Source organism: Camelus dromedarius, chromosome 23, assembly GCF_036321535.1.
Source record: "Camelus dromedarius isolate mCamDro1 chromosome 23, mCamDro1.pat, whole genome shotgun sequence".
NCBI lineage: Eukaryota > Metazoa > Chordata > Mammalia > Artiodactyla > Camelidae > Camelus > Camelus dromedarius.
Window position 1 is genome coordinate 14978316 of NC_087458.1, and position 16383 is coordinate 14994698.

At 48.4% G+C, this 16383-nt stretch overlaps 1 protein-coding gene across 3 annotated transcripts; it reads left to right on the forward strand.

Moving 5' to 3' along the window:
• The first annotated feature begins 65 nt into the window (after nt 1–65).
• On the forward strand, nt 66–13376 carry POGK (pogo transposable element derived with KRAB domain). 3 transcript variants are annotated; one of them, XM_031435856.2, is made up of 6 exons: nt 66–209; nt 1702–1835; nt 5783–5909; nt 6666–6764; nt 8179–9662; nt 11506–13376. In XM_031435856.2, exons 2-5 carry the CDS (start codon nt 1704–1706, stop codon nt 9648–9650), a joined length of 1830 nt encoding a protein of 609 aa, XP_031291716.1. In that variant the 5' UTR covers nt 66–209; nt 1702–1703; the 3' UTR covers nt 9651–9662; nt 11506–13376. The 3 variants fall into 3 exon arrangements, with proteins under 3 accessions (XP_031291716.1, XP_031291717.1, XP_031291718.1); XM_031435857.2 differs by lacking the exon at nt 66–209 and adding an exon at nt 333–404; XM_031435858.2 differs by lacking the exon at nt 66–209 and adding an exon at nt 659–1456.
• The last annotated feature ends 3007 nt before the right edge of the window (nt 13377–16383 follow it).

Here is a 16383-nt window from a genome sequence, read left to right on the forward strand (position 1 = left end):
TCAGCCGCGCTCCTCCCCTCGCCTCCCAACACCCTCAGCTCCCGGCCGGACCCTCCCTCCTCCCACCACGTGTCCTCCCCGCTCCCTCCCGAGGGGCCGCGCGCACTGGAAGCCGGAGAGACGGAAAGGATGGCGCTGTGACAGCCGGGCCGGAGCCCTCGGCGTCTCCACCCGCGGCCCCGGCCCGCGCCCCGGCGCTCGGCCCGGCGGTGAGTGCGCGCGGGCGGGCGGAGCGGGGGCGGGGACCGGGGGCGGCGCGGCCCCTCCCGCGGGCCCTGGGCGGCTCGGCCGCGGCGGGGACGGGGGCGGGGGCGCCTAGGCTGCAGCTGCAACCGCCGCCGCCGCCGCCTTTGTTGCGGGCCCGCCGGGGGAGGCAGGCGGCGCCGGCCCCGGCAGCTCGGCAGGTGCGCTGGGGCCGGGAGCGGGCCAAGCGGGGAGGCGGGCTGGGCCGGGCGCGGGCAGGGGGGCGGCGGGAGCGCCCCCGGCTCGGGGCCGCGGAGAAAGGGAAATGGGACAAGATGGCTGGAGAAACCCGAGCGCGCCCGGGGGCGCGGCGGCGACGGGCGGGGCGCCGGGCAGCGGGGGTGGGCGGCGGCGGCCGGAGCTGCGGGCACCTCTTCGCCGGCACCCACCTCCGCCGCGGGTCGGCGCGCCCCACCCTCTCCGCAACCTCCCTCCGGGGAGCCGGCGGGGTAGGCCATGGCCAAGTTCGGCCCCAGCTTTAGAGATCTGAAGCCTGTTCCGCCCGCCCCAGACCTATTCCTGCCGCATTCGCCTGTCCTTCTTGGAAATATCGAAGAAGTGACTTTGAATTCTGGAAGGATTTTTCTTTGGTAGCCCCGGAGGATGCGGTCGACAAGATGCACATTCACTCCACACCCAGGAATTGCCCGTGCCCCTAGAGGGCAGGAGCGTGGCCCATTGTACTGGTCAAGGAGTTCAACGAAAGAGAATTTGCGGCCCAGAGGCATCGAGTTATTTCCCGGTGGGGATAGGCCCCCAGAGCCTGGCCCCAGCTGATTTGTGCACCTTCTTGGGTATCCAGGCGTTAGCCCTCACGAACCGTCACTGATTCCTGGGCTTGGAAAGTCACTTAAGGCAGAACGACTCGAACTTCTGACCAGGCTCATGGACAGAACCTTTGAATTTGGAAGATCCAGGGGATGGGTATTCTGGGCCAACCAACCTCCTGATGCTGAACTGGCCTGTAGGAACAACCCCGTTGTGCAAGTGCTCTGTTTTCAAACACCTTCCTTGATAGGAAGCCAACACCCCTGTCTAGCTGCTGATTCCATGTTTGGGTGGCACTAGCCGTGAAAAAGTTCTGCCTCCCCATGCACTCTTCGAAACCTCTTCTCGGGATGTTTACCCACCCGCCTGTTCTGCCCTTGGGTCTTTACAGAACCAGTCTGGTCTCTCTTCCCAGATGGCTTTTTAAATATTTGAAGGCAGCCAGGTATGCTATCTGCCTGCACCCCTTCTTATCATAATTAAATATGTCACCTTCCAGCTTCCTGGTGCTTTCCCCAGAGCCCCTACTCCCCAGGCCTGACTCTGTCCCCTTCCTTCAGGATCCAGCCATACTGTGCTTGGGGCTGAAAAGGTTTGTGTAGGCTGAGCTGCCCTCCCCTCGCCATCACAGACTTTGCAGATGAAGAGTTCACACTAGCCTGATTTTTCTGAAATGAATCTTGCTTGCAGAGATGGAGTCCACAGCCTACCCTCTTAATTTGACCCTGAAAGAAGAGGAAGAAGAAGAAGAGATTCAGAGCCGGGAGCTAGAGGATGGCCCCACAGACATGCAGAAAGTCCGAATCTGCTCAGAGGGCGGATGGGTAAGTAAGAAGGTTTGGGGTCCACTCTCGGCTGTCGGGCAGGCCTGGGAGCCAGGCTTGTGTTAAGTCTTCTCCTCAGGCAGACGTAGGAAGTAAAAATAGTCTAGCCCAGCCTGGTGTATGTGCATTCCTGAGAAAACAGTCCTGTAGCTTTAAAAGGCACAGTGAAGAATGGAGGAACTGGTTATGGGAACAGTCCCCCTTCAGCCACATAGCTTATCGCCAACAAGATTGGAAGTCCAGGAGGCCACGACTGCATCTCTCCTGTGCCCCTGGATTCCCTGTATCCTACTCAGTGCCAGGCATATCGTGGACACCAGCTAAATGTCTGCTGACCTATGTTAAAGAAAAATTACTCTGACACTTGTTCAGATGATAAGGAAGACCATTCAGGACTATTTGAGAGAGGTTTCAAGACTGTCACAATAAAGGAGAGAGGTGATGCGCAACAGTAAACACGAAGTGGGGATTTATGGCCAAAGAGCAGAGTGGAGGGCTCAGCAGGTGGAAAATTACCAAGAGGAGACATCAAGGGTGGGGGGTTCTTTCTAAACTGACTTAGGATTCTGGCTAAAACTGGGCTGGGTGGGCTGAGGACAGGAGGGGAGCCAAGATGGAGGCCTGGTGGAGAAGAGGACTCAGTGGAGCCTAATTAAAGTTTGGGTGAAGACAGAGTCTTTGTCACCTACTGCTGGTTGAAAGGAACCATTTAAACTATTTAAGGAAGGCTTGGTGCACTGAGCTGACAGGAGGAGAGGATGAGGCGAGGCCAGTGGTTATGTGTGAAAGCCTCTTACAATAGTTCACACTGGAGAGGGCTGCCATCCAGCTGGCCTGGCTGGAAGAATTGGGTAGTAGCAGCAGTGAATAGGGAGCATATCCTAACAGAATCATGTGATGGAGTAAGAGCAAACTTATAAAAATGTAAACCCCACGAGGGGCTGTGTGCTACACTGAGTCTGAGTTCTCTCCTTACATGCCGAGGACGTCACCCTCAGGGCCGCTCTTTCTAAAGGGCCCTAGGGTTCACTCCAGCCACCATGCAGAGGCCTGAGTGGCTGGCAAGAAAGCACAGGCTGGGGAGCCAGACTTTCTAATAACTCTGTGACCTTGGGCAGGATACTTATTAGCCTGGTTTCCTCACCCATAACACTGTGGGAGAAGTCCCCCATCGCTATATTAAAGGATGCAATAAGAGAATGCATTTAGCCATGCCAGAGGGAGCACCCTCCATGGTTCCTGGCACACGTCAGGCACTCTGTCGGTGCACCGGGACCAGCCTCTACCCTCAGATCCCCGCCGGCTTTACTGGGTAGGTGTGTGGCCTCGGCGGTGTGCCTGGGTGGTGTGTGAGAAGATAAGTGTTGGAGGGCCCGCTTGCTGGGCCGAGCACATGAGCTGAAGGGAGAACACCTATCTGATGAGGCCTTGATCTTCTGCGGGGAGGGCCTAGGGCAGGGATCCAGGGCCCCTACCTGTGAGGCTGAGCCAGGGTGTCTGGGGGTTGGACACTGCTGCCTGCTTTCAGAGTTTTGCCAGGGGCCGGCCCTGTTTACCTTCTGCTGCACTCGGCCAGATAAAAGGCCTCTGTGGAGAGAGGAGAGGCCTGCGCGGGAGGGCCTGGCGGAAGGCTCGCTGATTCTCACAGAAGGTGGCTGTGAGGGGAATTTCTAAGCCGCTGCCCTGTGCACCTCTGGAGCATAATGTGGGCTTGTCTGAGGACCCTCCATGGCTCGATCAGAAATAGGAGATGAATCCAGCCCTGGCCTCCAGCTGCCTTCTCACCACTTCAGGGCTGCTGACAGTGGTACCACGCCTGGGACGTGTTACCTTCTACAAGTATCCATATCGATGGCCCCTCTGAAATGACAGGCATAGCAGGTCCTGTGTCCTGTTTTATCAGCAAAGGGAAAGCGACTATAAATAGGTATGGCCTAGATCTGGAATTTCCTAGGGAGAGAAAAGGCCAAAGGGAGAGTTGTTGAAAAGCCTGGGAAGTGGGAAGGGGTGGGATGGAAAATTCCTGGCCGACTGGCTTTCCAGATCATTGAAGGCTGAGCAGAGCCCAGAGACCAATTCATTCGTACCTCTTGGTATGTTACACTTGGGATTTTTGTCCATTCTAACTCCAAAGAGCAGGCTCAGTTTTGTGACAGTTGAATTTTAATGATTATTTGAAACGATTCCAAGTGGAACAAGAGAAGGGAAGTCCAGAGATTATTTGCTTAAATCTTGTACGCAGAAACACGTTTTTAAGGGATTACTATCTACCAGAAGTGTCCTCGGCTTAGGGAAACAAAACGGAGTAAGCCCAGGTTCTGCCCTCAGTGAGCCTACATTCTGGTGGAAGGAGCAGATACATAAGGCAAGAGGCACCCCCACAGCATCGAGCCCAGGACATTTCAGGGCACGCGGCCCGGCTTGGGGTGGGCTTCCTGGGAAGCAGGACGTCTGGGCTGAGTCCAGGAAGGTGGGTGGGGGTCAGCCAGGCCAGGAATGGGGAGGACCTCTGAGGCAGCGGGGATCCATATGCGGAGACACGGAGGGTCAGAGACACGGAGATTTGTTCAGGGAACTGCGGGCAGCGGAGGACCCCTGAGCACGGGAGGTGGGAGTAGGGGCGAGAGCGCTGGTCACCAGTGAGACCACTCTGTCCTTGTAAGGCCGGGAGCCTTGAAGTTAGATAGCACTAGGTCCCAATCTCAACCCTCCCATTTATTGGCTGTGTGACTTTGGACCAGAAACAGGACTGCTCTGAGCCAGTTTCCTCCTTGATGAAATGGAGTTGTTGGGGAAAATAAATGAAGTAGTTCCAGGGCCTTCCCTAGGAAGTTCTCCCTATGTGGAAGGGGCCGTCAGGGTGAGGAGGGATGAGGTGGGCTTGGGGAATCAGGAAAGGCCAGGACATCTAAATGATTGATGGCCAGATACCTAAAGAAGCTGCAGACTGTGCACTGAACTTTTCTAAGCTGATGAGAAATATTACTGTGATCCCCTGCACTCCTGAGTCAGCCACGGGGGATAGCTCTGAGAGCAGCCGTCCACTGATCCCTCACCACTGAACACGATGAGCTTTGGAGTAGGAATTTTTTTGTTTCCATGGAGGTACTGGGGGTTGAACCCAGGATTTTTAATGACCGAAAGAAAACATAGTAAAAAGAAAAGCAAATAATTGAGCAAGAGGAAGTTGGTCTGCGTGATTTGGCTGCATCCAGCCTCCCAGGTGCCCCCTTCCACTGGGGGCGGGGAGGTGGGGGGAGACGGTTAGGGAGAGGGGAGCAGAGTGCCCTTCCCTGCCCTTAGGGCTTTGTGCTGTGTGTCCAGGCATCAAAGCAAACCAGTTTGCTCTAGTATCTCATTACATAAATTCAAGCTCTAATTAGTCCTTCTCTCCTCCTACTCATGCTCTTGTGGATTGGAAACGGCCGGATGAGGCCCTTTCTCTCACTGGCTCCTCCCTGGGCAGCTTTGGGTTCTGAGTCCAACGCTGGGGCTAGTTCCCCCGGAAATGGAGAATAGTGCCCAGGAAACCCCACTCCCACCCCGGCCTGAGGGTCTGTGACTGAGGGGGAGAGCAGGGTAGGGATGGGCATGTTGCAGGGGGAACTGTCTCAGGGTGCTTCCCTGAATGTGGTTGGTTCCAGCACTGGATGAGGGGTGAGCAGTGATGAGCTCTCCCTGTGATGTGATGGGATGTGATGTTCAGTGTCTCCTTACCTGGTTTTTGGTGGTGGGGAGTTTTATTCTCAAGGTGCCGCTCGCATTTGTGAACGGGACGGGCACTCAGCAGGGCACGGGGGGACCTTGCTGGTGTCCGGGTTTTGCCTCTCAGATCCCTGTGAGTGATGTGTTCCTGGGTCCCGGCCCCTCGCCTGTGAGATGAAGGTGTGTGATCTGTGTCGGTGTGTGCCTGCGAGTCGCTGAGAAAGGCCTGTTCACTGTTGCAGGTGCCGGCCCTATTCGATGAGGTGGCCATATATTTTTCTGATGAGGAGTGGGAAGTTTTGACGGAGCAACAAAAGGCCCTCTACCGGGAGGTCATGAGGATGAATTATGAAACTGTCCTGTCCCTGGGTAAAGCTTTGTTTTCCTTTGTCTCCTAGAAGCTCTGAGCCCAGAGAATTGTTTCCATGTCTTCCCTGGTGTATCCAACACCCCTCTCTCTGGAACTTGGACTCTGTCCCCTCAATGCCTGTGCCCATTTAATTTCCTGTTTTTGATTTAGGCAGGATATAAATATTGTGTCTTTCTAGTTGGCAACTTGTGCCAGCTCTCAGGCCCATCCTCATTCAATCCAGGCATTCACATCAAAAAAAAGAAAAATTAAGACATAATCTAAAAAATGTCACCACGGGTCTGAAGCTGTGCTTCATGTGTTCCTTAGGCAGGAAGGCAGGCCTCCTTATTACCCTGTGAGCCTCAGAAGCTTGGGGACATAATCCAAAGACTCCTTGCTTCCTCCCCCACATTGATATCCATATTATTAGAATGTTAACCATTTAGACGGATTTTCCCATTTGCTCATACAGGTAGCAGAACATTCATTAGATCAGTGGCTGCATCCACCCACTTCCCTGCTAGATGCAGTTCTTTTTTTTTTGGTTGTTGCAGGTGATCCATAAATTCCCTTGGACAGACATAGTCCAATCATAATTTTTCTTTAAGTATCCCTGAGCCCTTTCCCCTGCCTTTCATAAATCTCCATATTGAGAAGACCCTGGTGGGGTGAGAGTGGAGGGGAGGGTTCCTGAAGTATTATAAAGTATTTATTTTGGCAGTGCTCCAGGACCGCAACACACAGCCGTTACCTGTTTTATTTCCTATAAACAGAATTCCCATTCCCTAAGCCCGACATGATCACTCGGTTGGAAGGGGAGGAGGAATCTCATCATTCTGACGACTGGCAGCTCCAAGGAGGAACTTTTGCAGGTACTATGATTCACCCAATCCAGCATCCAGCCAGTGGGGAATGATGAAGATGGATTTTAAGTTTCCATGTACGTTCTGTGGGGTATTAAGAAGTTTCAAAATCTCTTTCCTGTGCTGTGTGACCTTAGGCAACTTCATCCACCTCTCTGAGCCTTCATGTCTTCATCTGACTTTGGGTAATATAAATCTCAACGTGCACCCTTGTGATGGAGTTGAAGCAAATTGAAGTTTGTATGGTGTTGGTCCAGCACACATCCTGGGTGCCTTGGTAGCATACTGTACACTTTGAAAACTAAGGGAGATAGTGTGGCAAAGCATGCACCCCAGGTTATTTACTTGTCCTGTCCTTTTCTTTTTGGATAGAAAGAGCAACAGCAGTTATAGTACACATTTGAGCAAATATGTCTAAGAGGCACATGGTCTTTTATCAAGAAACATAGTTATAAGGGTAGGAGTTGGATAAATACAGCTTCCAAACAGCCAAAGTGGTTTTATTTGCCTTCTCTCTGTGATCATTTAAAATGCCATATTTCATTAATTCTAAGACACATTTTTTTCCCTCACCATTTTAACATCTCTGCAATTGAGAATGCCCCTTAAAATTGATAGCATGTTTTAGTCTAATTAGTGGCATTTTTTTTCTTTTTGTTTGTTTTTTTAATGGAGGTACTGAGGATTGAACCTAGGACCTTATGCATGCATGCTAAGCATGCGCTCTACCACTGAGCTATTACTCTCCCACTAAATTTTTTTTCCGTAATGGCATACGGTGGTGCATCTTGCAATGTGTAGCTTCTTAGGTTTGGTGAGATATGGTAATTTCCCTGAGACACGTTCCATTTCTGTGACCACCTTCTACATAGAAACATACAATGAAACCCAGCTCTAACACTGGTATGCAGGAACCAGTTTTCTGCCTTATAAGCTTTGCTAAGTGTGGTAGTACTGTAGATTTTCTTGGTTTAAAGGATGTGATTCATCCCATGATAATCCAGATTCTGTACTATTATGTGTAGTATGGGCTGTATTGGGCTTCTCATCCAGGTAAAGGTTATTTTGACTGAAGCATGGCCCAGAAAATTAGTATGAGATCCAAGCTTGGTGCCTGTGTTCAGTTTCCAGCTCTGCCATTTTCTGGCTCAGCCACCTTGATGCATTACTTCATTACCCTAGACTCAGCTGCAAAGAAGTAGCAGAGAAACAGTCGTGAGAATTTGATGTGGTAATCCATGGGAATTGGCACATGGGTAAGGATTTCGGAAGTGTTACATGTTATTAAACCTACTGCTTCTAGTGAACCTCAGATTAAGGTATTCCTGGTATTTCGAACCCCCCCCCCCCCCAAATCAGGGAGTGAGCTGGAAATCATTTTACTTACTGGTACTATCTTCGCTCCTCCTTGTCTGTCTGCCAGAAAACGAAGACTCCGACGTGAAGCCTCCAGATTGGGCAGGCCCGATGAACGCGGCCTCCCAGTTTCCCCAGCCTCAGCACCTGGACGGCTTTGGCCTCCGTATGCCCCGGGACATCACAGAGCTGCCCGAGTGGGGCGAGGGGTACCCCTTCTACATGGCCATGGGCTTCCCCGGGTACGACCTGTCGGCCGACGACCTGGCCGGGAAGTTCCAGTTCAGCCGGGGCATGCGCCGCAGCTACGACGCCGGGTTCAAGTTGATGGTGGTGGAGTACGCCGAGAGCACCAACAACTGCCAGGCGGCCAAGCAGTTCGGCGTGCTGGAGAAAAACGTCCGCGACTGGCGCAAGGTGAAGCCGCAGCTGCAGAACGCCCACGCCATGCGGCGCGCCTTCCGGGGCCCCAAGAACGGGCGCTTCGCTCTGGTGGACCAGCGAGTGGCGGAGTACGTCCGCTACATGCAGGCCAAAGGGGACCCTATCACCCGGGAGGCCATGCAGCTGAAGGCGCTCGAGATCGCCCAGGAGATGAACATTCCAGAGAAAGGGTTCAAGGCCAGCCTGGGTTGGTGCCGAAGAATGATGCGAAGGTATGACTTGTCTCTGCGGCATAAGGTGCCGGTGCCCCAGCAGCTGCCCGAAGACCTGACGGAGAAGCTCGTCACTTACCAGCGGAGCGTCCTGGCTCTGCGCCGGACGCACGACTACCAGGTGGCTCAGATGGGAAATGCAGACGAGACGCCCATTTGCTTGGAGGTGCCATCGAGGGTGACTGTGGACAACCAGGGTGAAAAGCCGGTCTTGGTCAAGACGCCCGGCAGGGAGAAACTGAAAATCACAGCCATGCTGGGAGTCTTGGCTGATGGGAGGAAGTTACCTCCATACATCATTCTGAGGGGCACGTACATCCCCCCGGGGAAGTTCCCCAGTGGCATGGAAATCCGCTGCCACCGATATGGCTGGATGACGGAGGACTTGATGCAGGACTGGCTGGAAGTGGTGTGGAGGCGGAGGACGGGCGCAGTGCCCAAGCAGCGGGGGATGCTGATCCTGAACGGCTTCCGGGGCCACGCCACCGATTCGGTGAAGAGCTCCATGGAGAGCATGAACACCGACATGGTCATCATCCCGGGGGGCCTCACCTCGCAGCTGCAGGTGTTGGACGTGGTGGTCTACAAACCGCTGAATGACAGTGTCCGGGCCCAGTACTCCAACTGGCTCCTAGCGGGGAACCTGGCACTGAGTCCCACCGGGAACGCCAAGAAGCCGCCCCTTGGGCTCTTTCTGGAGTGGGTCATGGTGGCGTGGAACAGCATCTCAAGTGAATCCATTGTTCAGGGCTTCAAGAAGTGCCACATCTCCAGCAACTTGGAAGACGAAGATGATGTGCTGTGGGAGATCGAGAGCGAGTTGCCAGGAGGAGGGGAGCCGCCCAAAGAGTGTGACGCGGAGAGCCTGACCGAGAGCAACTGAGGGAAAGCCAAGGTAACCAGTCGGGAGTAAAGGCCCGGCGCCTTCCCCCAGGGACAAGTTGGGTTCCACAAACACCTTTTCTCTTGCCCCTATTTCCCTCTGTATCCTAGAACTCTTTGAGCCGGCAGCACAGTGCTGTATGTAACGGTCATGAGCGTCTTCTCCTTCATGTGAAACTTTGGCTGCTTCGCTTATTGCCTGGGTATTTTGCTCTGAGGCCTGGGCCCAGAAGCACTTGTATAATGTGTAAAAAGAACAAAGAGTGGGCTGCCAGAATGTTTCATCGGAGAGCCCTGATGCTGAAAGTATTTGGGCCGGGAGGAGCGTTGTCTGACATGGCTCCATCAACAAAAAAGTTTTGTCTGAATAGCCAGCTTTTTTCTTCCCCGTATAAATCTTGCTGAACATTCAGGGCCAGTGGGTGGGTGTACCTGATCCACGTGGAACAGTTTTGCCCACTTTGGCTGACCTGTAGGGCCGTGACATGAGGACAGGTGTGCCTTTGGACTGTGTCCTCTGGGTCTCAGGTCTCCGTTTTGGGGTCGTCTGCAGTAGCCGAGTGGGAAATGAAAGAAATAGCTTATGCTCGCTTTTCCCTAGGAATTCAAAAATGTTTTTTAAAACATTATTTTGATGACATTCACATGGAGTGAGCAATTATAGTAATTTCTCATAGTCCACAGACATCTGAAGGATGATATTATTAAATTGAAACTTTGCATCAAAAGACAAAAAACCACAAACCAGGGTGCTTATCCAGGACCACAGAGGGTACAGTCGAGGACTGAGGACAATTAGGGTCTGGAATTTTCAAAGTTGAGTGTAGAAGGGCTTTAAAAGGAAGCGGGGAGTTGGGGACTAGCAGACAACACTAGAGCATGAGCCTCCCCGCCTTGCACACACCCCATGAGAGTGGAGAATGAGCACATACAGTGGGCGACATTCAGAGAGAACAGACCCAATTTCATTGTACCTTCTTGTTCTCATTTCCCTACTTGTCACTTCCTCCAGACACACTGTTTATTATAAAGAGAGAGCATTCCGTCTTTTATAGAGGACCTAAAGTATCTCGACACGCTTTTCTTTCCTTTAAAGTGTAATTAGGTGTTTCCATCCTACCCTCTCCAAATGAAGTGCTAAGAGAAATCTTCTGTCACCCCCCGCCTGTATGCTGTATAAGTTGAAGAGTGACTTTTGTCCCCTTCCCTGCCCCCAAATCAAATTGTACACCTGTCACTGAACCCTATTGTAATTCTGAGATCCCTAGAATTACGGAGTCAAGGACTGCTTACCATTACATTCAAAATTACCAAAAGTGCTTCTTTTTCCTCTCATGTCCTCTACTCTTTCACTCCATGAATTCAGCCTCCCTTTTGTGTTAAATATACTGCCTCCACTGGGTATCGAACTTTGAATTATAGTGAATTTTTATCTTTTTACTTTTTTTCCCCCCTCTCCTTTTTAGATAACATTTTTGTGCATTTTTAATTTTCTAAGCTATTTGCTACCCCCAAAAGACTGAATCAAAAACTGCCCAAAGAGGAAAGGAAAAAAAAACAGTGCTAGGCTGCAGCTGTGAACGTAGGCATGTCCATCCAGTCCCATCCATGAGCTTTGGCTCATCTTGACAGCCACAGTTCTCCATACACCTGCCCTTTTTTTTAGCTGAGGAAGTAAATAGAAGTAAACAGGTATTCTCAGTGAACAAGACATTTAGGAGGAGACATATGGGTATAAAACTGCCACTTCTCATCTGTTTGGAAATTTGACTCACAGGATAATTATGTTTGTTTAAAGTTACACAATATCTAAAATCCAAAGGTTAATTCACACTTAGGTTCTCTCTGTTTTCCAGTAAATGAACTGTGTCTGGAACAGCTGGGGAGGAAAATCCTCAAGAAGATTCCTCAAAGTGTGGATGCACAGGGAGCAACAGGAAAGGGCCGTGGGGCCCGGAACCGCCCAGGCCTGGACAGCAGCCTGAGCGTCCCATCCTGGGACACAGCCCGGCCCCGCCCCACATCCCTGAGGTGTCAGAAAAGTCCAGGACCCTTAATCTCATCAAAGCCGTGACTAGAAAAGAAACTGCTTCTGCCTCATTTCTTGTTTTAGAGATTACTCCATGTGTCCATCGGAAGAAATCTGTAAATAGGAATGAACAAAGGTATTTCCTGGCGAAGAGATCATTTGTTCAGCACCAACAAGAGACTCAGACGGGCCCAACTCCGCCGGTTCCTTTCTGTGGAGAGAACCCCAAGTAAATGTTTTCTTCTGCCCTTCAAAATGCTTCCATCCGTAGAACCTGTCCCCACACAGGTCGAGACTACAGAAAAGGCTTTGTGGACTTGGTCATTGATGCACACCTGCTACTTACACATTTTCTCTTTTGGAAAAATGAGATGCTAATGATCACAAAATTCAGACATACTGGCCTGGTGCCAGCAGATGGCTTTTCTAGAGACAGACTAGGTTAGTGTGGAAGATACAGGTTAAAATAAACTATGCTGTTTTATTTATCTTCCTAATCTGGTTGGCAGCTAGACTTTTTTAGGGTCTCACTTAATGGCCCTATTTTTCTTTATTATTATATTTAATGATAGGGTAGCATTTAGTGCCCAAGCTCTTCTGTTTCTCAGGCTGCCTGCAGAAGAAGTCACGATAAATTATCTGCTGTCTACATGGTACAAGGCTCATTGACTCATCTGATACCTGTTTTGTTAATTTCTTTAATATTTTTATCACAAGAGTGGTAAGAGGGCTTGGGCCTTCGGCCCTGCTGTTTCAAGACTTCTAATCTTCTGTCCTGCAGGAATAGGTGGGAGGTCTTTGAATTTTTACACTATAGTAATTTGCATTCCCACATAAGCTGGGTGTTAGGAAAACATTCCTTCAAAGCTATCTGTGCTACAGAAAATATGCCAGAACCTCATAGACAAAGCCATTGCTAGAAATGTCATTCCAATGTCAAATCTGGATAACAGGCTACCGTAACCACTCTTCCCTCCTGTAGACCCAGCTCATTTGTATAACATACTCCTTTTGGCATCTTGAAACACCTATTTCTACTCAGGTACTCATTTACCTATTAGTGATTCACCTTCCTCCTTATTTAAAACCAGTTTTTCTCCAAGAGGGGAAGTTTCGCTTAACTTCTGATATCTGAATAACTTTAGATATTTGAATTATTTCCCCACCTGCTTTTACTGTAATCCTTGTCATCTCAAGTGGCATCCAAATCCAGCTACTGTTCATTCCAGAAGTTTTCATTCCCTCTGTTCCTCTTAATTTATCCTCCACTGTCCTGGTTCCTGGCCCTTTTCCTCTCTATGTCCAATTTTACTTGCTTTGGGAGTTTAAAGGACTTTTATAAGACCTAATTTTGGGTTCCTGCATTGGAGCCATAGTTATCTTGCAGAGAAGAGTAGAAAATGGGTTCAACTCCTGTTTCATTCCACTGACACCTCCTTGAGTCTCATCGTCAGCTGATAGATGATGCCTTACAGGTTGCATAGCACTGGAACTTCCCTAGAGTAATGGCTCCACTGTCAGGGTTTTTCTGGGCTCATTCTTCCACTGACTTAATTATGATCTATGCCTAACCGAGCCCCAGTACGACTATTTTGCAGAACGGCTATTACCCTAGAATTACTAGAGCACATATTGAAACATAGTTGTACTCCCCAGTAGGTAGGAACTGACTCCAACAATAAACTTTGTTAATATAAAGACCATAGGCTATGGTGGTTTTATTTATTGTTTACCTGCTAGCATTGTAAAAAAGTCACATTTCAGACTCTTGTTTACACTTTATTCTCCACTCAGTTTGGTGCCAATAGATTGCACCCTTGAATAAAAAGTCTGTTCATGGGATGATAATGTAAGTGATGTTTATGTCTTTAAAGACGAAGAAAAATGTTATTTGTGTTTTTAAACTGGCTTTTAAAGGTGAGGGAAAGGGACCTGGCATAAATAGCTTTTTTCCCTCAGTCGTGTTTGGATGCTACATTACCAAAATCACACGAAGGAAATCCATAAAGGGATATTAATTTTATTTATTTATTTATTTTTAATTGAAGTACGGTCAATTTATAATGTTAATTTCTGGTGTACAGTGTAATGATTCATATATATACATACGTATATATGTTCCTTTTCATATTCTTTTTCATTATAGGCCATTACAAGTTACTGAATATAGTTCCCTGTGCTGTACAGTAGCACCCTGCTGTTTATTTTATATATAGTAGTTAGTATCTGCAAAGCCCAAACTTCCTATTTATCCCTTCTCCTGCTTTTCTCCCTGGTAACCATGTTTATTTTCTATGTCTATGAGTCTCCTTTGTAAATAAGTTCATTTGTGTCTTTTTTTTTTAAGATTCCACAAATAAGTGATATCATATACTATTTTTCTTTCTTTTTCTAGCTTACTTAACTAAGTGTGACAATCTCCAGGTCCATCCATGTTGCTGCAAATGGCATTCTTTTTTATGGCTGAATAGTATTCCTGTGTGTGTGTGTACCACAGCTTGTTTATCCAGTCATCTGTCTATGGACATTTAGTTTGCTTCTATGTCTTAGCTATTGTAAATAGTGCTGCTATAAACATTGGGGTACATGTATCTTTGAATTAGAGTTTCCTCCAGATATAGGCCCAGGAGTGGGATGGCTTGATCACAGGGTAAGTCTTATTTTCAGTTTTCTAAGGAATCTCCATACTGTTTTCTATAACGGCTGCACCAAACTGCACTCCTACCCACGGTGTAGGAGGGTTCTCTTTTTCTATACCCTCTCTAATATTTATTATTTGTGGACTTTTTAATTATTCTGACTGGTGTGAAGTGATACCTCATTGTAGTTTTGATGTACGTTTCTCTGATAGTGACATTGAACATTTTTTCATGTGCCTATTGGCTATTTGTATGTCTTCATTGGAGAAATGTTTGTTAGGTCTTATGCCTATTTTTGGATTGGACTGCTTTTTTGTTGTTATTGGGTTGTTATGAGCTGTTTGTATATTCTGGAAATGAAGGCCTTGTCGGTTGCATTGTTTGCAAATGTTTTCTCCCGTTCTGCAGGTTTTCTCATTTTATTTATGGTTTCCTTTGCTGTGCAAAAGCTTGTAAGTTTAATTAGGTTCCATGTGTTTATTTTTGCTATTTCTGTTGCCTGGGTAGCCTGCAACTAGGAGAACTTTGCTATGATTTATATCAGAGAACGTTTTGCTTATTTCCTCTTCAAGGAATTTTATGGTGTCTTACACTTAAGCCTTTAAGCCATTTTGAGTTTATTTCCGTGTATGGTGTGAGGGAGTGTTCTCATTTAATTAGTCTACATACGCTGTACAGCTTTCCCAGCACCACTTTTCTCCGTTGTATATCCTTGCCTCCTTTGTAGATTGACTATAGGTGTGTGGGTTTAAATCTGGGATCTCTATGCTGTTCGATTGATCCATATGTCTGTTTTTGTGCCAATACCACGCTGTTTTGATTACTGTGGCTTTGTAGTAGGGATATTAATTTTAAAAGAGTGGGAACATGCTAGCAAGTTGATAAACAGAGGACTTAGTTTTCCAAAGTATGATGAACCTGTGTGCCCCTTCATGGTGTGCTTTTAGTAAAATCAGCCCTGACAATTTACCGTGCCCAAAGATTCAATTAAATATTAGTCTGCTCTCCAAGAATAACCTAGACACTTTTCCTGTTTTAAGCCATCAGTATTAAATGCTGAACCAATCTGTTGATGACAGCTCCAAGTCTGAGCCCTAAAACCAAGCTTCCTTACCATTATTCAAAGTGGAGGCATTTTGATTTGACTCAAAAGACATGATGGAACAAAGGTATTTATCCATGGTCAAAGAGAGGAATCATTTAAAAGACAATTTATGAAATTCGATCAGGAACATCCTGATCACTTCAGGCAAGGGGAGAAGTGTTGGAAGAACTGTGTGCTTGGTTGATCCCAGCAATGGTTGATAAAGGTAGTAAGAATGTGTGCTAAGCCTGGTAGAAAATCAGCTGCGCCTTATCAGACCTGGCTGTGCACAATGACACACCTAGAGCTGAAAGTCAATCACTGAAACCCCTACGGGAAAAATAAGCTTTATTCTAAGTCTAAAGTTATCTGGTTTCTAACAGTTTTTTTCCTCATTGAAATAGTTATTTTTCTAAATGATGCTTGGTAATAAGCACTCGTGATTTCTTAAAAGCCTTATTGTAGAAGAGACTGCACCTAGGATCCCACAGTTGGCAGTGGTGCGAGAGCTGGAGGCAGCATCTGGTGGAACAGAGGTCTTTGAATCTCAGAGTCTCTCTTGAAAAATCCTAAGTATCACTCTTGCCATCTGCCTGCCCTGCCCTCAACTCCATCTCTCTGCTGCACAAAATGATTGAGGAAAACTGGCGTGTAGGCTCAAAATTTACAAAGTGAAGGGAGAGACCTCTGGTGTCCCATAATCCCACCAAAGTTGGTGACTCCTGAGATTTAGGCCAGGTCCTAGAGAGTAGTGAGGAGCTTTTCTGTTTGGAGGTTCCTCTGCTAACAAATTTCTATGGAACCTGCCACTGCAATGGGCAGGAGGACACATTTGAGGCTTTTAGCTGCCTCTCCAATCATGGAACATGGGAAATTTAGCACATACTTAGCATTAAGGCTTAGATACATGGATGATCCAAAGCAAAACCCTTATATGCAGTCAGATATCAGCTTAAATTCTTACAAACCCTAAAAATTCTTG